This window comes from Balaenoptera borealis (genome assembly GCF_965194805.1).
Source record: "Balaenoptera borealis genome assembly, chromosome: 12".
Lineage (NCBI taxonomy): Eukaryota > Metazoa > Chordata > Mammalia > Artiodactyla > Balaenopteridae > Balaenoptera > Balaenoptera borealis.
Window position 1 is genome coordinate 43333027 of NC_138869.1, and position 20494 is coordinate 43353520.

At 47.4% G+C, this 20494-nt stretch overlaps 3 protein-coding genes across 7 annotated transcripts in view; 2 read left to right on the forward strand and 1 right to left on the reverse strand.

The window, feature by feature from the left end:
* The window catches only part of QRICH1 (glutamine rich 1), a 47738-nt gene extending 34765 nt beyond the window's left edge, over nt 1–12973 (forward strand). For all 4 annotated transcript variants that reach the window (XM_082344961.1, XM_082344959.1, XM_082344960.1 and 1 more), the window contains 7 exons: nt 1751–1928; nt 2542–2696; nt 4359–4473; nt 9630–9738; nt 10098–10249; nt 10587–10677; nt 12087–12973. In XM_082344961.1, the coding sequence (XP_082201087.1) occupies nt 1751–1928; nt 2542–2696; nt 4359–4473; nt 9630–9738; nt 10098–10249; nt 10587–10677; nt 12087–12279 (993 nt within the window). In that variant the 3' untranslated portion in view covers nt 12280–12973. The remainder of the gene's footprint in view (nt 1–1750; nt 1929–2541; nt 2697–4358; nt 4474–9629; nt 9739–10097; nt 10250–10586; nt 10678–12086) is intronic.
* A 298-nt stretch (nt 12974–13271) lies between these two features.
* Nucleotides 13272–18262, forward strand: IMPDH2 (inosine monophosphate dehydrogenase 2). Of its 2 annotated transcripts, XM_082344970.1 has the most exons (15): nt 13272–13444; nt 13881–13929; nt 14146–14247; nt 14368–14442; nt 14787–14993; nt 15498–15585; nt 15659–15858; nt 15940–16030; nt 16130–16225; nt 16499–16570; nt 17233–17376; nt 17462–17606; nt 17699–17842; nt 17924–18007; nt 18110–18262. In XM_082344970.1, the coding sequence occupies exons 1-15, from the start codon at nt 13347–13349 to the stop codon at nt 18129–18131; spliced, it is 1617 nt and encodes a 538-aa protein (XP_082201096.1). In that variant the 5' UTR covers nt 13272–13346; the 3' UTR covers nt 18132–18262. The 2 variants fall into 2 exon arrangements, with proteins under 2 accessions (XP_082201096.1, XP_082201097.1); XM_082344971.1 differs by lacking the exon at nt 16499–16570 and having other exon boundaries at nt 13274–13444.
* Nucleotides 18263–18764: 502 nt separating this feature from the next.
* NDUFAF3 (NADH:ubiquinone oxidoreductase complex assembly factor 3) lies at nt 18765–20389 on the reverse strand. Its single transcript, XM_082344997.1, has 5 exons — nt 19820–20389; nt 19541–19733; nt 19307–19373; nt 19112–19212; nt 18765–19033 (listed from the first exon to the last, which is right to left on the reverse strand). The coding sequence occupies exons 1-5, from the start codon at nt 19894–19896 to the stop codon at nt 18917–18919; spliced, it is 555 nt and encodes a 184-aa protein (XP_082201123.1). The 5' UTR covers nt 19897–20389; the 3' UTR covers nt 18765–18916.
* Nucleotides 20390–20494: the final 105 nt, after the last annotated feature.

Below are 20494 nucleotides of genomic sequence, written 5' to 3' on the forward strand. Positions count from 1 at the left end.
CACTGCCCCACATCCTCTGGCCCCCACCTGCTTACCCAGTCAGACTCCTAGATTTCTAGCTTGGGTAGATGGTGTTGCCATTGAACAAGGTAAGAGAGGGAACTCTGAGGAGAATACTTCTGGATGGGCAAAGTGATGAATTCTCTCCATAGATGTTAATGTGAGGTGGCTTTCAGATGTTCAGCTGGAGATGTACAGTACCCACTGGGTATATTAAGGGACCGTCTAGCATAGAGTCACAGAGTTAGCAATCATTTCCACAAACATGGAGATCTAAACTGGGAAGGTGGTTGAGACTCACCAAGGAGAATGGTAGTTGAACTGAGAAGTGTGTCTAGAGGGGAGCTCCAGGGTTGACAGACATTTAAGGGCCTAGCACTGGTATTTCTTTTATCTCCTTGTTTGATCATGTATCTTATATCAAAGCTAGTAAAGTAGTTTTTATTTTTATTTATTGATAAGCAAATTTGTGTCATGAATAAATTATTTTGCCTTCAATTTGAATGATTTGGCATTCTTCAGCCCTTTAGTAGGCCCTGGCATGGAAAACTGCTCAAGGGAATTTGTTCACAATGTAGATAGATGTGTGAGACCCAAGAACCTGTGCTTTGTATCTGTGTTGGTGTCTATCCTGCCTGATGGGGATTGTGATTGAAGGTCATGGACATTCTCTGCCCCTTTGGCTGCATGGTTTGGCTGTCAGACCATTAAGGATGGGACTACTCTTCCTTTGGAGGCAGGAAGACAAAACAGTGCCTTCTGTCTCTAGAAAATGTCCTTATGAGCCAAAACAGTATTATTGAGAAGGAACATGAAGGATGATTCTCAACCATGGACATTAGAATCACCTGGAGAGCTTTTAAAACTACTGCTGGCAGGCTTCCACCTTCGACCAATTAAATCAGAATCTCTGTGGATAAGGCCCAGGCATGGGTGTTTTTTAAAATCAGCCAGATGATTTTAAGGTGCAGCCAAGTTTAACAGTCTGGACACTTGGTACTCAAAGTATAGTTTGCAGACCAGCTTCCTTATTTGGGAGCTTGTTAGAAATGCCAGAATCTCAGGTCCCACCTGAGGTCTTTCTAATCAGAATCTGCATTTTAATAAAATCCCCATAACTGATTCACTTTGTTATAAAGCAGAAACTAACACAGCATTGTAAAGCAATTATACTTCAATAAAGATGTGTAAAAAAAAATAAAAAAAATAAAATCCCCAAAGGGTTTATTTGTGCATTGTAGTTTGATGAGCAGTGCTTTGTGCCAGTAGTTCTGAGCAGTGACTAAACGTTAGAATTGCCTTTTTACATGGGAAGGTTTTAAAAAGACTGATACCTCTTTAAAAAGAGATTCTGGGGTGGAGCTCAGGTATTGGTGTTTTTAAATCAGAGATTTAGAAGTACAACCAAGACTGAGGAGCTTTGCACTAGCCTTTGCTGTCTCTGGAGTAAAGAACAGAACTCCAGAGGTTCTTGAAAGTAGGACAGCAAGGAGAAGAGAGGTTTTTTAATTAAAAGAACTATAAGTAACATTTTTTTTTTGAGATTTTTTTTTATTTTTTAGAACAGTTTTAGACTTATAGGAAAATTGCAGAATTTCCATAAACCCCACACCCAATTTCTGCAGTTATTAACATCTAACATTAGTATGGTACATTTGTTTTTTGTTTTTGTTTTTTACTGTAAGTAACATTTTTCCGGCAGTTTTGCCAAAAGGCCTTTGGACACATTTTGATGGTTTCTCTCTCATAGGCTCAAACTGTCCAAGTTGCTGAAGTTGAACCACAGTCACAGCCACAGCCTTCCCCAGAACTTCTGCTTCCAAATTCTCTGAAGCCAGAAGAAGGGCTTGAAGTATGGAAAAACTGGGCACAGACCAAGAACGCTGAGCTAGAGAAGGATGCTCAGAACAGACTGGCACCCATTGGGAGTAAGTGTTTGGGAGGGAAAGGGGGTTGGACTCTGTCAAAAATGCAATGGTACTTAAGCAGCAGGAGGACAGAATGGCAGGAAAGTGGTGTCCCTTGGCTCTCTGGGCACTAGGGAGCACCATCTGAAATAGTATGCTGAATTCAAGACAAGCAACAAGCAGGCCGGACCTACTGTAAATGAGCAGAATTTGTGGGGTTTGCCCAAGATCAGGCATTTTTGTACACATGGATTTCTGGGACAGAGAGACTTCTGGGAGGAGATATGAATTAGTGAGTGCACTCAGGGGCCCTCTTCCTTAGCATTATCCTCACATACTTCCTCATATTACAGAGGGTGGATTTTGTGTTTTTGCTTTCATGTCTTGGTCCTAATAATAATTGGGGGGATACGTGAAGTAGGAAGGATTGTGGGAAGGAAACCCTTTGTGTAATAGGGCAAACAGGATTATTGTCTTTGTAGGCTAGTTCTGATCGTAGATACAGGTGACCATTTTCATCCCAGCACCTTCATGGGTGGTGTCTGCTCTGAAACCTCCTTCCAGGGATATGAGCAACCAGTAAAGAGACGGCTGTTGCCAGGACCTTCACTAACCTCTGGGGCTTGTGTTGCAGGGCGTCAATTGCTGCGATTCCAGGAAGATCTCATCTCTTCTGCTGTGGCCGAGTTGAATTATGGGCTCTGTCTAATGACACGGGAAGCTCGAAATGGAGAAGGTGAACCCTACGACCCAGATGTGCTGTACTATATTTTCCTGTGTATTCAAAAGGTAGGAAACAGAACTTCACAGGAACATGTTTGAGCTGTGTTCCCATTGGGTATTTGCTGGGTAGTCAAATTAGTAAAATGACAAGCAAGTGGTTACAGTAAAGACATTCTCTTTCAATTATATAATGAATTTTTTAAAATTGGAAAAGATCTACATATTCACTTTAAAAAATAAAATAAACATCATCATAATCCCACTATCTAGAGAAACATCTATTAAAATATTTGATATGGGCTTCCCTGGTGGCTCAGTGGTTGAGAATCTGCCTGCTAATGCAGGGGACACGGGTTCGAGCCCTGGTCTGGGAAGATCCCACATGCCGCGGAGCAGCTAGGCCCGTGAGCCACAGTTACTGAGCCTGCGCGTCTGGAGCCTGTGCTCCGCAACAAGAGAGGCCGCGATAGTGAGAGGCCTGCGCACCGCGATGAAGAGTGGCCCCCGCTTGCCACAACTGGAGAAAGCCCTCGCACAGAAATGAAGACCCAACACAGCCATAAATAAATAAACAAACAAACAAACAAACAAACAAACAAATAAATAAATAAATTTATTTTTTAAAAAAATTTGCTATATTACCTTAGAGCCTTTTTTTATCATGGAACATTTATATAACACTTTTCATTAAAGTAAACATGTAGTTTGCAGAAAAGCAATTTATCCAGAAAAAAGTCTCGTGCTGACATGTAGCTTGTCTTCTCATTGTTTTCCGCATTAATGCAAAATAGTTATTTGGAAGTATCTAGCTAGAATATACAACTGTAGTTAGGTTTTCAGGACATCTAAGATGAAGATTAACAGAGAAATTCATTTTAGGACTGGCAGTTTAGGAGAGCAGAGGTGGATTTCTTAGTGTTTGAATGCTGTTGTGGAGAAGTCCACAGTATGATGGAAGAACAGTTGCTACCTAGGACTCACCCTGTTGCTTAGGCCTGAGAAAAGCCCATCTTCCACTTTGTTCCTCTTTCTTAACCAGTCACCCAGAGCACTGGGTGAATTGCTCTACATGCTTTGTCTCATTCCATGCTCTCTCACTCCTGGAAGGCAGGCACAGTCATCTCCATTTACAAACAAGGAAACTGAGCCCCCAAAGTTAAAAGACTCGCATGAGTTACTAAACTTATACCATAGCTAATAAGAGGCTGACCCTGGAGCCCACATCGTGATTTTTGCTACCACAAGACAATGCCTTGCTTGGGTGAAATAGCATTCACAAAATCTGCTCCATTGACCCAACTCTCAAGAGTGTTGTGAGAGTCAGTTCACATGCTGAAGTATACTGTGAAAGTGCCACACAGTGGACAGTTTTTTTTAAATTTATTTATTTGGCTGCGTTGGCTCTTTGTCGCAGCACGTAGAATCTTTCGTTGCGGCGTGTGGGCTTCCCTCTAGTAGTGGTGCATGGGCTCAGTAGCCCCGCAGCATGTGGGATCTTAGTTCCCCAACCAGGGATCGAACCCGAGTCCCCTGCATTGGAAGGCAGATTCTTAACCACTGGACCACCAGGGAGGTCCCCGCTGGACAGTTTTGACTTGGTGTGTTGTTTTGTTAATGGGGGAGGAATGGGTAGGGAGAGGTGAGGGTACTGGTAGAAAAATGTTTGCTTCCCCTCGACAACTTGCCCAAGAGACTACCGACAACTTTTATTGATTATTTTTCTTTTAGTATCTTTTTGAAAATGGACGGGTTGATGACATTTTCTCCGATCTTTATTATGTTCGATTCACGGAGTGGCTGCATGAAGTTCTGAAGGACGTTCAGCCCCGAGTCACTCCACTTGGTAAGAATCTTCCTAGTCCTTGGATGTCTTTAGCACCTGGGTTTTAAAAAGATCAGCTGGGGAGGAAAAAAAAAAAAGATCAGCTACTTGTGTGGCTAGCTGTGATATAGCATGTGGGTGAGGAGGCTATAAATCCCAGGCCCCAAACATCAGTCTCTGTGCTGCTTGGCCTGATGTGGAAGGGGCACGGCTCACCAGACAGAGAATCTGGCTGGTTCCAGTGTGGCAAGGACACAGGGGCATGCAGAGTGTGGGGTAGTTACTTCATTTTTTTTCCCTATTAAAATTTATTGATTCAAATTAGAATCCTTGCAAAAATTAAGAATTATGAACTATTTCATCTGTAGGTTAATTATATTACATATTGAGTTTTTTTCCCCTTATGTTTAAACATACGTTCTACATATATAGAACATAATTTTTGCTTTACCCATGGATAACCTGGGCAGCATGTTGTGTTGGAAAGAACATGAGTTTCGCAGTAGAATGTTTGAGGTGTTTGGTTTTTTTTTAAAAAAATAAACTTTTTAAGAGCAGTTTTAGGTTTACAGGAAAACTGAGCAGGAGATACAGAGAATCCCATATACTCCCTCACACAGCGTTTCCCCTATTATTAGTATCTTGTATTAGTGTAGTGTATTCGTTAAAATTGATGAGCCCATGTTTGGTACATTATTATTAACTAAAGCCTGAAGTTTACATTAGAGTTCACTCCTTGGGTTGTATATTCTGTGGGTTTTGACAAATGTATAATGACATGTGTCTACAATTCAGCATCATACAGAAGTTTCACTGCCCTAAAATCCCCTGTATTCCACTTATTCATCCCTCCCTCCATTCCCCTGACTCTCTGGCAACCTCTGATCTTTTTTACTGTCTCCATAATCTTGCCTTTTCCAGAATGTCATATAGTTAGAATAATTTAGTGTTAATTTCTTTCAATAACTTCATTTAATGTTCTTGCATGTCTTTTCATGGCTTGATAGCTCATTTCTTTTTTTTTTTGCTGAATAATATTCCATTTTATGAATGTGCCACAGTTTGTTTATCCATTCACCTATTAAAGGACATTTTGGTTGTTTCCATGTTTCAGTAATTATGAATAAAGCTGCTGTAAACATTGTGTGCAGGTCTTTGGTGAAAGAATAGATCCATGGAACAGAATAGAGAGTCCAGAAATAGAACCACACGAATATAACCAGTTTATCTTTGACCAACGGGCAAAGGCAGTTAAATGGAGAAAGGATAGTCTTTTGTTTTCTTTTCTTTTATTTTTTTGGCCTCGCCATGTGGCTTGCGGGATTTTAGTTCCCTGACCACGGATTGAACCTGGGCCATGCAGTGAAAAGCACCAAGTCCTAACCACTGGACCGCCAGGGATTCCCAGGATAGTCTTTTCAACTAACACTGCTGGAACAACTGGACATCCACATATTTTTTTAAAAAATGAATCATAGACCTAAATGTAAAGCTATAAAGCTCCTGGAAGATAAAATAGGAGAAAATCTAGGTGACCTCAGGTTTGTTGGTAACTTTTTAGGTACAACACAAAAAGCACAATCTGTGAAATGAAAAAATTGGTAAGTTGGACTTTATTAAAATTTAAAAAACAAGCAAACGAAAACTTATTCTCTGTGAAACACATTGTTAAGAGAATGAAAAGACAAGCCACAGACTGGGAGGAAATCTTTGCAAAACACATATCTGATAAAGGACTGGGATCCAAAATATATAAAAAACTCTTAACAGTCAACAATAACAAAACAAAGAACCCAGTTATTAAAAAATGGGTCAAGGATCTGAACAGATGCCTCACCAAAGAAGCTGGCAGATAAGTATATGAAAAGATATTTATCATATATCATCAGGAAATGGCAAATTAAAACAACAGTGATGGGAGTTCCCTGGTGGCCTACTGATTAGGATTTGGTGCTTTCATTGCTGTGCCTCAGGTTCAGTGCCTGGTCGGGGAACTGAGATTCCGCAAGCCACGTGGCACAGCAGGCATAAATACGTACATACATACATACAGTGATGTACCACTATATACCTATTAGAATGGCTGAATTCCCAAGCATTCTCTTACCTTAGGATCCAGCAGTCATGCTTCTTTGTATTTACCCAAATGAGTTGAAAACCTTATGTCCACATGAATATCTGAGTTTTAATCCTGGCTGTGGATTTAATAAAATGTATGTTGTTTACCTTTTTCTTAATCTTTTTTTAAAATTGAGATATAATTGACATATAACATTATATTAGTTTCAGGTGTACAACAGTGATTTGATACAGTATGTATATATTGCAAAATGATTTAGTCTAGTTAACATTTGTCATCATAGTTACATGCTTAACCTTTTTAAAAAAATATTGTTTAAACAAATATTTTTTTGAGTGCCTACTATGTGCCAGACAGTGCCAGGTGTACATAATATAATTCAGTAGTGAACAAAATGAAGCTTACAGTCTAACGGGGGAGACTGTATAAATAATCACATTAATTTATGATAAGTGCTTTGAAGAACAAAGCACAGAGAATGGAAAGTGTTACGGGTACATTAGGAGGGAGGCCTCTCTGAGGGGATGTCATTAGAACAGACACCTGAGTAAGTGAATCACTGTACATGATTTGCAAAATTTCAAACCAAGTGTGGCTATATAAAGTTTGCTTTTTAAAACTTTTTATTATGGAAATTTCAAGCACATATAAAATAAACAGAATAAATTAATGGCACTCCCATGTACCCATGGCAAATCTTGTCCCATAGATACACTGCCTGTTCCCCCAACCATGTTATTTTGAAGTAAATCCCAGACACTTTATCTGTAAATATTTTAATATGTGTTATTGACATTCCACAATGCCATTATTATACTTTTTTAAAAAAAGATAAGTCCATAATGTCATCAAATTCTACCCTTTGTTCGAATTTCTAATTGTCCCATAAATATCAGAATTTTATTTGTTTGAGTCAAGTTGCAGATAAGGTCCACACATTGAAATTGCTGTTATACCTTTTAATGTTTAGCTTTAATCTTTAATTTCCCCCTTGATTATTTTTCTTGCAATTTATTTATGGAAGAAACAAGCCTTTTAAAAAGTCTAATTTTTACTATTATATCTCCATGCTGTAATTTAACATATTCTTCTGTCCCCTGTATTTACAGTTAATTGGTAGTTGCATATAAAGACTTGATTAATCAAGTTTTGTTTTTTTTGTGTGTTTTCTTTTTGGCAAGGTTACATCATAGATGGGTTGCTTACTTCCATCAGGTGCCCATAATGTCTGGATCCGTTAATTCATGACGAGTTGCAAGCAGTGGTATTCTAATGTTATTACTTCATTATTAGCTGAAATACAAAGAGAAACTTTCCCTCATCAACTCTTTGAATTCCTAGCAGTATAGATTGTATAGAAGAGACAGGATAAGGGCTTGTTTCTTCTTCTTTGTTTAGCAGTTTTCACAGTAATGAGTTGGTTCACCAGCTTCCTCCAGCTGGGGTTTTTTTGTTTGTTTGTTTAAAGAATCATTGTGAGCTAATTAATTTAAACATATTTAATATGATTCAATTCATTGCACTTGTTATCTTTAATGATGCACAAATTGTCCCATCTTTGGCCATTTGGAGCCTCTTTAAATTGGCTCTTAAGTTCATTTGACATGATCCTACTTCCTTGATTTCTGGTTTGCCAGAATGTTCCAGGCTTATCCTGGACATTTTCTGTCTCCCATTGTGGAATTGATCAGTTCTCCATGGAGCCTGGTACTTTTCAGTGTTAAATGGTATTTCGTTATCACAGTCTGGATGGTAGGGGTGCTCATTGCTCCTTGGGTGTCTAGGCCTAACTAAAAAAATTAATATAAAATAGATCATTTTGATGCTTTACAGTTCAGATTCAGAACTATGAGACTTTTATATGTTGTTTCCATCTGTATCTCCTGTTGCCCGTGCCAGGAGTTCTGGTTTTCAGGAATTAAAGTTCACTTTGTGTTGTTAAGAAGTGGTTATAGGGAAGTGACACCAGGTGGCAGAGTGAACCCAGGGAAAATAGGGCATGCCAAGGTATGCCTGGGGCCACTCCTAGGGCTGGCCTTCCCTGAGGAGGGCTATCTTCTATCACTCATCCTGCTTAAGATTTGTCTGAGAGCAAGGAAGTTTATCTCATTGCCATTGGGCCACAAAATAGAAGAGTAGAGGCAGACATTCCCTAAAGAGATGGAAGTGCGCTAATGGAGTCAGAGGGCCAGCTTTGGCAAGAACAGAGAAAAGGAATGTATTGGGCAGAACATTCCCCTGCTTCTAAGAAGTGCCACCCTCACTCCCTGCCTGGAGAATCCTGAAACTCCTGCAGGAGAATGCTGGTGTCTGTTGCTGTTTCACCATGCCCTCAGTCCCTGGCACACATACACTTGGACATTGACTGTTGAATGAACATATGAAGGGGGCTTGATGATCAGCCGAAGTGTCATCTTCCTTTGGTGTAGACCTGCCTGCCCAGGGCTCTTGATCAAACCACTGCCTTAGCCCCTGTCCAGCTTTCAGTTAGCTTATGAACCAGGGTCTTACAGTAAAACTTGCCCTATGGAGGAAACCTATAATAGATCTGAATATCATTCTCCCCTTTTTCCAAAGGGGATGAGAATGGGTTTGCTTTCTAGAGATGGAAGACATGAGAAGTTTAACAAGGGCAAACGGGCGTGTATACCAGTTCTTTGGGCCCTGGCCTGGATACCTTTGAAAGTATGATGAAAGCTCTGTACCCTCTTTTCAGAGAAGTTTGCATATATGCAGAGAGGTTGGCTTATACTTTTGGGTGTTTCTCTGAGGGATGTCCTTCTACCCCATATTAATCTTCAATTAGAGGAAGAATTAACATCAGGTGAGAGTGATCATGTAGGGCAGTGGTTCTTAAAGTGTGGTGTTAGGAACTTCTTGAAAACACACATTTTCGGGTCCTGCCCAGAAACTTGGGTTGGACTCAGCTGTTTATGTTTTAACAAGCTTTCCAGATGATTCTGCCATATCCCAGGAAGACTTCTCCAGTTAAGCTTGTACTCCTGTGTGGTCCTTGTTGTGCTTCACACCTCCCATCCTGCACCTTTGAGGGACCGCCTGCCATCCTTTTGTTGTAGCAGTACTCTGTTCCTCCTAGGCTATGTCCTGCCCAGCCACGTGACTGAGGAGATGCTGTGGGAGTGCAAGCAGCTCGGCGCTCACTCCCCTTCCACCCTGCTGACCACCCTCATGTTCTTTAACACCAAGTAAGTGTTCTAGAGGCTTCATGCTTAGCCACTGCTGGCATCTGCCCAGTGAAGAGGGTAGAAACTATCCAGATGGACTTCTGAATACCTTTGACATATACTTGAGAGGCTTTGAGCTACTGAAAGCCTTCAGCCCCACTTGGCTACATTTTGTGTGCTGACCAGTGAGGCAGACAGCCTTGCCAGATCCCTACCATCAGTCTTGATGAGATTCCTCCACTAGACAGTGTGTTTGGGTGTGGGCCTGCCCAGATTCTGGGAGTGTGGGCAGCGGCTCCTCTGAAGCCCTGATGGCGGAGGGTAAGTCACAGTCTCCTCCTGGCACCCCTCCCTTTGCCTTGCTTTCACTTGTGGTGCAGATACTTCCTGTTGAAGACAGTGGACCAGCACATGAAGCTGGCCTTCTCCAAGGTCTTACGACAGACAAAGAAGAACCCCTCTAATCCTAAGGATAAAAGCACGAGTATTCGGTACCTGAAGGCACTTGGGATACACCAGACTGGCCAGAAAGGTAGGGGAAAGAGGTAGGGGTTGCAGAAACAGGTGCTACTGGTCCTGCCCTGCCCTTGTGCCTGGGGGGCTAGTAATGAGTGTGAAGATTGGGATTTGCTGGATAGGAATTTTCCATTCCCTTCTCCCCAGCCAGAAACTTCAAACTCTTGTAGAAGGAGAGACACCCCAGAAATGATAGCTGCCTTTTCCTTTCATATTCACTGCCCATGTCTCACACCCTTTTCCTTCCCAGTATTTCCTGGTTGGGATGGCTGGAAGCCTAAGGTTTCTAATCTGAGCCTGAGTAAAGGCAGTCTGATGCCATGTCTGTGGTGGTGGTGGGGTATGTTTTATAGTTACAGATGACATGTATGCAGAACAGACGGAAAATCCAGAGAATCCACTGAGATGTCCTATCAAGCTCTACGATTTCTACCTCTTTAAATGGTGAGGAGGCTTTATTGTGACTGGGTGACCTGTGTGTGTGCACACAAAAGCATTCTCTAGTCCCAGGCAGAGTAAAAACACACTTCCGAAAAGCTAAATATAGAAGCAACCTTATTGGTTTTCCCAAAGCATGTGCCCAGCACTGCTCCCTGATGGTCCACTTTCATGGAGAGAGGATGAAGGTAGAGGGAGGACAGTACAGAGAGGCTGCCTCTGTCACATAGTGAGCATAGCCCTTCATCTTCCTGGCCTTGACCTTTTCTCACCACCACTGTCAATCTAAGGGGAACTCCTTTCCTTGGCTTTCGTTCTCTCCTGCCCCTGCAGTTTGGTATGTCATCTTAACAGCAATGCCAGAAGATCTTTCTACATTGTAGGTCTTACCGTGTTACTTAGATTAAACCGTTTAGTGGTTTCCTTTTACTCTACAGAGAAAGACAGTAATCCTAATGTGGCCAGCAGGGCCTTTCATGTACTCTCCCTTGTTAACCTCATGTCCGTGTAGCTCTTGGCTCTCTAGCCACACTGGCTCTTCTCCACTGAAGGGCATCATGCTCTCCCTTCCTCAAGACCTCTGCACAGAACTTTTCCCTGTTGGGCAGACCCTGCCACCCCCTGCCTGTTTAGCTAGTTAGCTCCTATCCATCCTTAAAAGAGCTTTATTAGGGAAGCATTTCCAAATTCCCTGCCTGTTCCCTCCGGCTGTTTCTTCTGTAACCCTTACCACTGTTTGTTATTTTCTTTGCCTTTATGTAACTGTTTAACTGCTGTCTGTCTCCCCTCTTACCTGTAAACTCCATAATATAGGGACTCTTGGGTCTTACTCATTTCTTTTAATATCAGCACCTAGTGCAGGCCTGGCACACAGCAGCCCTTTGATAAATCTTGAATCAGTGGATGAATAACTGTTAGAGGATGGCATGTGCTAAGTACTTAAGAGAAGTACAGCACAACGTTGAGGGGATGTGAGTCCAGGTAAAGGCCCCAGCATCATAGCCAAGCTGAGAAGTCAGAGTCCCTCAGATCAAGTTGAGGAATTATCAGTGGATGGAGTAGAGGAAACAACATAAGCAAAGACTTGGAGATGGACCTTCTGGGTGCTGAAATTGGTTCAGAGTGGGATATGGTTGGACTCAAGTAGATGAGCCCTGGGAGCCCTAGTCAGAGGAATCACACCTGGCAGTGTGTGAGGGAGGAGCAGAAGATGGGCAGCCTAACACTGGCATTTGCAGTAACTCCAAAGGGACGTCCTAGAGGTGGTGCGTGTTGGCCGCATGGAATTTAGGAGCTGTGCCACCATGCTTTCCAGAGCTTCCCATCTTTTGCAGATAGCATCTGTTTAGGAGGTTCATGGTGGGAGGGTTGAGATCATGGTGGTTTTACCCAGCTTTTACCCATGTATTCTTCAGCCCCCAGAGTGTGAAAGGCCGGAATGACACCTTTTACCTGACGCCCGAGCCGGTGGTGGCCCCCAACAGCCCAATCTGGTACTCAGTCCAGCCTATCAGCAGAGAGCAGATGGGACAGATGCTGACTCGGATCCTGGTGATAAGAGAAATTCAGGAGGCCATTGCAGTGGCCAACGCAAGCACCATGCACTGAGATCCCTCAGCCATGGTGCAAGGGAGACCATCCAGGAAAAAACGGACACTTTCACACTAAAGAAGAGGCCTCCATTTTTTTTTCTTTTCTTTTTTTATTGGTGTAGTTATGAACCCTTTCAGACTGCTTCTATTTCAAATGTAAAAGGAAACTTTGCCCCCTGTGCATCTTCATAAACCTGCTGTGGCAGACTTCTCAGCCCATGGGGGCTCTGGGTTTCCTGAGAGCCAGATGTCCTAGACAGTTGCTGGCTGACTTTTTTGTGTGGGGCCTGAGGAAAGGGCTTGGACTGTTAGGAGAAATGTCGCCCCTTCCCTTCCTCCAGAAAGATGGAATTAATGATGGATGGACCTTCCAGGGAATCTCCCCAGCTGGCTTCCACTCTGACTGGCAGACTTCGCTGACCACAGGGGAGCCATGGTCTTTTCTTTCTTCATGCTCAGACATAAACCTAGCATCTTAATGGAAGGAAAATGAGGGGAACTTCAATTATGATTTATTAAAGACAATTTCTATTACACCCTCCTTTATGACAAGTGACATTTTAGATGTTAAAGTAAAAACTTTACCATGTCTTTTTTTTTTTTTTTTTTTGGCCTAACATTGAGGCCTTAAACCTGAGGCTTCTGTGCCTGATGGAATTCTTGTAACATACACTTGTGTATCATATAAAGATACCACTCTGTTTCTCTTATGTATTCTTAATCTAGTTGTTTATTAAGAATGACAAGCACGTCTTTTCAACATGTTAGTGAACAACGCCTCTTCATTTGGGAGGAGCCAGGCGGGACAGTGGCAGCAAAGCCTTGACTGTTCGTTGGACGGGCGAGGTCCTGCGGGAGGGGGTAGCAACAGGAAACAGCCCTAGGGTGTGCTATGCGCTTGCGTTCCTTACCGCCAGCCCCGCCCTAGAGGCGTACGAGTTCTGTACGTGCGTGCTGCGTCCTGACGTCGGCGACGTGCTGGGCGCGGTGACGATATCGGCGGGTTTATATTGGCGCGGCCCAGAAGGCGGAGGCCTCTGCGGCGCCGTCCTCGGAGACGCGCGGCCTTGCCCCGCGCTAGCCATGGCCGACTACCTGATTAGCGGGGGCACGTCCTACGTGCCGGACGACGGGCTCACGGCACAGCAGCTGTTCAACTGCGGGGACGGCCTCACCTACAAGTGCGGGCCTAGCGGGCTCACCTGGGCCAGGAGAGGAGCGGCGCGCAGGGTTGGGAGGCCGGGTGGGGCTTCCATTGAGCCCGCTTGGCTCGGGCGTGGGGGACAGATTCCGGAAACTCCCCACCCATCTCAGGTTCAGTTTGACAGGTCTGAAGCGGGCGGGATGGAGGAGGCATCTTAGTAGTGCCTGAGATTTCCAGGTTAGAAACTCCGTTCTCTGGGCACATGGAGTTGTCAGGATGCCAGAGGCGCTGGTGACAGCTAGGTGGCAGAAAAGGTCCGCTGTCTCCATCTCTACCTTGTTCTCTGCCTTGCCTGTGATACTCGGGCTAGGTCATTTCCCTCTCTGCCGGAATGCCTTAAGAGATGATTTATGAGGATGGCGTCTCAGGCTGCCATAAGCCTGACCCTTACTCCCAATTCCCCTCCCCTCTAGTGACTTTCTCATTCTCCCCGGGTACATCGATTTCACTGCAGACCAAGTGGTGAGTATGGACAGGAATTGGATCCTAAGTATCAAGGTTGGATAAAAGTGCTGCTGTCCCCTCTCGACTACCTCAGTAGATTGCTTTTGGGGGTGGATGCTATGGAATGGTCTTACTGGCATGCAGGTCATACAGAGCACCTGTTTTGCGGGGAACATGGCACCACCCTGAGGTATATGAGGTGCTTTTGCACATTAGTTGGCCTTATTTCTTTAGGACCTGACCTCTGCTCTGACTAAAAAGATCACTCTGAAGACCCCACTTGTTTCCTCACCCATGGACACAGTCACAGAGGCTGGGATGGCCATAGCAATGGCGGTGAGCACTGTGGCATGTGAGGGCAGAAGCAGGGGCCCCATCTCTCTTTCCCAAAGGCATACAATCATGCCACTCTTCTTCTTTGTCACTTTTCCCGTTTTCTTTTTGTGTATCCTGCAGCTTACAGGTGGTATTGGCTTCATCCACCACAACTGTACACCAGAATTCCAGGCCAATGAAGTTCGTAAAGTGAAGGTCAGAAGGGAAAAGACCACGGTCAAGAGCTCCTGGGAATTGCACTGAGGTGGAGTGGGGTGGGAGTGGGGGAATTATTCTCCTGATTTAGGATCCTTTCTTTCCCACTGTGGGGGTTCAATTCCTGAGGAGAAGAGCCTGAGACCCTGTGTCTTAAAGCAACAGAAGAGGGCCAGGTGGACAGTGCCTGCAGTTCACTCATGTCTCCTAGCTCTGGGTTTGAAGTGTTTGTGTGATTTGATCCTGTGGCACTGCCAAAGGGGGAGCTGGCACAGATCCCAGGCTTCAGACCAAAAGTCTGATGAAAGTGGTTCAGAAGTGCCCTTTTTCACCATCCCTTCCAGAAATACGAGCAGGGATTCATCACGGACCCTGTGGTCCTCAGTCCCAAGGATCGAGTGCGGGATGTCTTTGAAGCCAAGGCCCGGCATGGCTTCTGTGGTATCCCCATCACTGACACAGGCCGGATGGGGAGCCGCCTGGTGGGCATCATCTCCTCGAGGGACATTGATTTTCTCAAGGAGGAGGAGCATGACCGGTTTTTGGGAGAGGTGGGTGCCACTGACAGAGCACAGGCAAACTCTGACAGCCCAGGCTAAAGATAAAGGATTCTGTTCTGTTGTCTGAATGGCAACTCTGAGGGCCTCTGCTGTCCGGGAAAGATGAACACGCGGCTAAGTTTCTGACCCTTTCGTGGGGTTCCTGCATCCCTTCCCCACCAAAGGCTTTCAATCTGCCCAAATGTTCGCCAGCATACCCAAATTTTTTGCCACACCCAGAGCGGGGGCTGTGCTCAAGGACCAACTTCAGCTTCCTCTTGTCATTTCTCTGGTGTGGCTCTTTCTCCACAATGTGCTCCATGTACCTGATGCCCTTTCTACTAAATTCTCACTCTTGCCACTAGATTGCTGCAGACTGTTGGGTTTACTTGAGAGTAGTCTGGGTGCAGGTGTGTAAACATGGTGGTCTTTGGAACCTCACCCCTGAGTTAGGGCAGGGTCTGTTGGGAGGCCTGATCTCCTATTGCCATTCCTCACAACTCCCCTCTCTTATAGATCATGACAAAGAGGGAAGACTTGGTGGTAGCCCCTGCAGGCATCACACTGAAGGAAGCAAATGAAATTCTGCAGCGCAGCAAGAAGGGTGAGTCCTAGAGGTAGGAAGGGTTCTGGAACCAAAGACCAAGGTCCTGATTTATGTCCTGCCCTGCCCCCAGGAAAGTTACCTATTGTAAATGAAGATGATGAGCTGGTGGCCATCATTGCCCGGACAGACCTGAAGAAAAACCGAGATTACCCACTGGCCTCCAAAGATGCCAAGAAGCAGCTGCTGTGTGGAGCAGCCATTGGCACTCATGAGGATGACAAGTATCGGCTGGACTTGCTAGCCCAGGCTGGTGTGGACGTGGTAGTTTTGGTGAGCTGCTGCACAGGCAAGGTGGGGTGGTAGGAGCAGCTGTCATACCACAGTCTCATTGGGACTACCTTCCTGTCTCAGGACTCTTCCCAGGGAAACTCCATCTTCCAGATCAACATGATCAAGTACATCAAAGAGAAATACCCCAGTCTCCAAGTCATTGGAGGCAATGGTGAGACAAGACTGGGCACTGAAGGATGTGGGGCGAGAGTGGGGGAGCTAGGCTCCCACGTAGACCTTCATGTGAGCCTTTCCCTGTTCCTCCTTGCAGTGGTCACAGCTGCTCAGGCCAAGAACCTCATTGATGCTGGTGTAGATGCCCTGCGGGTGGGAATGGGCAGTGGCTCCATCTGCATCACTCAAGAAGGTAAGAACACGTTTTGGCGAGGCCCTCAGAGACCTGGCTTTAGCAGGGCCCTTAGCCCCACATGCCCTGGAGCCATGCGCTCTTATGGGAACTACATTGAGTCCTCCAGTAGGGGCAGCCCCAGGGCCAAACAGGCCCCTTGGATGGGTAACATGCTGGAAGTAAGACGAGCTCTCGTCATTCTTCACCTGCCACTTCCTCCCCCACCTAGCCTTGGCCTCCCCGCTCCTGCTCCGTGCCCTCTCTAAACTCTGGTCTGTTTGTTTTATTTAGCGGCTCCCAAGATCCCTCCAGACATAAAGTCCCACAGCCCCAAATGCCCTTCTACTGTCACGGGCTGCTATAGTAAGTCCGGCCCGGTCCACTGGCCCGGCCCAGCTGCCCACTGCCCGGCTGCTTGGTTGACTGTAGCTGTAGCTCCCGGGGTTTGTGGTGCTGACGGGTGGGCAGGGCAAACTGAATGACAGACCATGGTTTTGGGAGCTGCTCAAGAACACAGCTCCCTTCTCTTCCTGGGGTGTTTGTAGAGCAGGACCTCCACCAGGTAGGCCCTGCTCTGCCCACATCTCCTCAGTAGGCACAGCTTAAGGACCAACTCCGGGGTCCACTCTTCCTTCCACACGACCACTGCCCTGATCTTGCCTGAGCTACCCACCATGCAGGGAGCAAGGGGTGGGTCTCTGGGTACTAACTGCACGGTGACCCCCTACCCCACCTGATATCAATTGGGCGGGGCTTTCCCGGCTGCTGACTGCACGTGCCTGAGGCTGCCCTGGGCCATGCACATATGCACGCACACATGCCAAGGGTGAATGGAAGCCATCACAGCTATTTCTACTGTTTAAGGCTGATGGGGCAGCAGCCATCCCAGACAAGACTCTTCCTCTACCAGGCTGCAGTCCTGGTGCAGGTGTAACTGAGAGCTCCTGGGTGCTGATTTGTGGCCACAGAGCCTCTTGCCTGTTCCCACTAACGCCACCCCCATTTGTTCCTCCATGTCTCAACAGTGCTGGCCTGTGGGCGGCCCCAAGCAACAGCAGTGTACAAGGTGTCAGAATATGCACGGCGCTTTGGTGTTCCTGTCATCGCTGATGGAGGAATCCAAAATGTGGGCCATATTGCCAAAGCTTTGGCCCTTGGGGCCTCCACAGGTGAGGCCCAACATTCAGGGAGCCTAGTGGGTCTCCTTCCCTAATGCCTTTCAGGGTCTTCCCCCAGCATTCCTTCTGTCCATAGTTATGATGGGCTCCCTCCTGGCTGCTACCACTGAAGCCCCTGGCGAGTATTTCTTCTCTGATGGGATCCGGCTAAAGAAATATCGTGGTATGGGTTCTCTCGATGCCATGGACAAGCATCTCAGCAGCCAGAACCGATATTTCAGGTGGGACAGGCAGGTCGGTTGCCCTATGCTAACCCTGCAATGGCAGCATCATCCATGTTTCGACTTTGCCTGTTTCCTGCCTCTCCCTGCAGTGAAGCTGACAAAATCAAGGTGGCCCAGGGGGTGTCTGGGGCTGTGCAGGATAAAGGATCCATACACAAATTTGTGCCCTACCTGATTGCCGGCATCCAGCACTCCTGCCAGGACATTGGTGCCAAGAGTTTGACCCAAGTCCGGTAAGCTTAGGGAGCTGGGACATTGGGTAGAGGGGCTGGTCCAGGGCCAGCTACCCACATCTGACTTCTGCCTCTCTTCAGAGCCATGATGTATTCTGGAGAGCTCAAGTTTGAGAAGAGAACATCCTCAGCTCAGGTGGAAGGTGGTGTCCACAGCCTCCATTCGTAAGTGACCAACCCTCTCCACTCCTCTGTCCTTGGGGTGGAGGTCTCTTCCATGCCTCCATGCTCCTGCCCTCACCTCACAGCTGGTCCTTCTGCCAACAGGTATGAGAAGCGTCTTTTCTGAAAAGGGATACAGCACACCCTCGGTTTTTCAATAAAAGTTTGAAAAAAAGTGATGCCTGATCTTTGAGGTCAACAAGCAGGTGGCGCTCTGCAGCTGCCACCATCACAGATACACAAAAATAAAGCACCTTCATTTCCAGAGAAAGCCTCATGCCCCCAGATAAGGGTGCTTCAAGGAACTGGAAGTGGGGGGTAGTACTAGATTCAAAAAGCCCCTCCTGAGGCATCTCAAAAGGCAGCTCAGACAAGCTCTGGCCCCCAAGGGTTTGGTCTCAGAAATTGCCTGTGGCTGCTTAGGAAGGGTCACAGAACAGTCCATGGGGCTTTGGACTCGCATCCACGGGGCCTCCTGCTAGCCCAAAGTTTGGCCACATGGGATCAGGTTGAGACCCACATACATATTCTCTAACTTGAATCTCTAAAAGGACCTCGTGGAGAAAACACAGAGGTCCCCTCAAATCTGCATGTCAGCAAGTAGATAGATATACAGCTTAGAACAGGTGCCTATACTGTCTCCTGGCCTCTGAGAGGCCAAGCAGTGTAGACAAATAGATGACCCCTTGGTTCCCTCACAACCCCCTCCAAGAACTCACTGAGCCAGCAGCGCCTGGCCAGCAACACACCTAATACAAAATCAGAGAAGTGGGTTAAATTATTAATTTGCTGGCAAACAAGACAAGTGTTACAGTGACAAAGGGGGAGGGGCTAGTGAAAGCTTTGGAAACCCCTGCATTCTGCAAAAGGTGCCAGGGCCCTCCTGGACGGGTAAGGTAAGTTCCTGGTGGTTCATTCTGCAGCTTGGGCCAGAGATGTGAGTGCAGCCCCGCCAGGTGGGGGAATGAGAGCAGCTCCTGTCACTCGGCCTTCATGACACAGGAAGTTGAAAGTGGCACAGGCATTGGGCTGCAAAGAGAAAGCCAGCATCAGCTGGGCTAGTGCTAAGCTTGGGCTCCCCTCCGCATTCCCAAGTCCCAGACATACTGTGTCCTGCACTTCCACAGCGATGCCCCGCTGCCTCATGGCTCGCAGCAAGTGGGACTGCAGCCGCTCAGTCCGGTCTCCAGTGCCCACCACAACAATCTCTAGGGAAGGATGGGCACGGCTAGTCTACAACCAGGTCTGTCTAGAGGGTGGCTTTCTGGGGCTCAGCACTTCAGCCCTCCCCTCCTCCAATACCTATTCGGGGCTCCAGCATCCAAAAGAGAGAGAAGCTTTCCTCGGTGATGTCCTGGTGGGAACCTACCTGTGTGGGGAGGAGACAAGTTAAATACAAGTCCACCTAGGTTTCCCCAGAGGCCCTCTACTTGCTCCAGTGCGGGGCAAAAGAAAAGCCAGGTGTGCCAGGGACAGAATCAGGGGGCAGGCCTGTGACTCTGGCCCTCGGTTTCCTCACTGCAGGGAAGGGCTCACGTTCCACTGCACCACCGAGTGTGGGAGTAGCGCACAGGGCCCAAGTACGCGATTTCCGTTGACCGTGAAGCCGCGGCTGTTGTAGCTGTCGATGTACATATCGTGCGGGGACTCGCGCTGCAGCAGAGAGATGCGCGTCCGCTGATACAGTTCGTCATCCGCCGGCGTGAGCCGATGCCCACGCCGCGGGGCCCTGCGGAGAGGTATGATCAGGGTCTAGGGGGCCGGGAATCGCCGGCCGTAGGAGCGGGTGGTCAGGGACGCTGGGTCCGGGCTCACCATGGCAGCTGCGCAGGCGGACAGCGAAGGGCGAGCCGCGCTCGGTACTGGCTCCGAAGCACGAACGCGGCGGCCATGGCGGACCGGCGTGCAGGGAGGCTGGCGCAAGCACAGCGGGGTCGTGGCGTCACCAAGCCTAGCGCGGCTACAGCGCCCCCAGCGTCGCGGAGGGCACCGCGCAACTCGGCCGGCCCAGCGCGGGAGAGAGGAAGGAGCGGGCCAGGGGCCTCGGTCCCATGAAGGCGCGTCCCCCAGCGCGGCTCCGGTGTCAGCACCTGCCGTCCGCCCCTCCCCAGATCTCCGCAGGCCGTCCTGCGGGAGCCGGACACCTGGTGGCGTGGCTGGCCTCAGGGCACTGCCTGGGCCCCAGCCGCGGCCTGGCCCCCGGCTCTCAGCCATTACGCCGGCCTCCCGGGGCCCGGGGCGGGGCGGCCGAGCACCTGTTCGACTCCCGCACACCTGGCCAGGGCGTGGCGTCAGCCCCCAAGCCTCTAATCCCGGCTTTGGAGAGTCGGGTTCCGAGGGCGAGGTGGGCAGCTCAGGTTTCCCTCGGTTGTCCCCCGAGTCCCGCCCCTCCCTAACCGTCACAAGCGCGACCGTTGGCGCCGCGGCCGCGAGTCGCACGGGGCGTGGTTGAGCATGGATTGGCCTCTCCAGAGCGCGAGGGGGCGTGGC

Excerpts from the sequence above, each read along its gene's own strand:
- NDUFAF3 (XM_082344997.1), bottom strand. The coding sequence starts at position 19,896 with ATGGCCGCCGCGTTCGTGCTTCGGAGCCAGTACCGAGCGCGGCTCGCC. Across the intron at positions 19,734-19,819 it reads CCGCCTGCGCAGCTGCCATG|GGCCCCGCGGCGTGGGCATC; the intron begins GTGAGCCCGGAC and ends ACCTCTCCGCAG. Across the intron at positions 19,374-19,540 it reads ACTCGGTGGTGCAGTGGAAC|GTAGGTTCCCACCAGGACAT; the intron begins GTGAGCCCTTCC and ends CTCCCCACACAG.
- IMPDH2 (XM_082344970.1), top strand. The coding sequence starts at position 13,347 with ATGGCCGACTACCTGATTAGCGGGGGCACGTCCTACGTGCCGGACGAC. Across the intron at positions 15,859-15,939 it reads GTGTGGACGTGGTAGTTTTG|GACTCTTCCCAGGGAAACTC; the intron begins GTGAGCTGCTGC and ends TTCCTGTCTCAG. Across the intron at positions 17,843-17,923 it reads AAGAGTTTGACCCAAGTCCG|AGCCATGATGTATTCTGGAG; the intron begins GTAAGCTTAGGG and ends GCCTCTCTTCAG.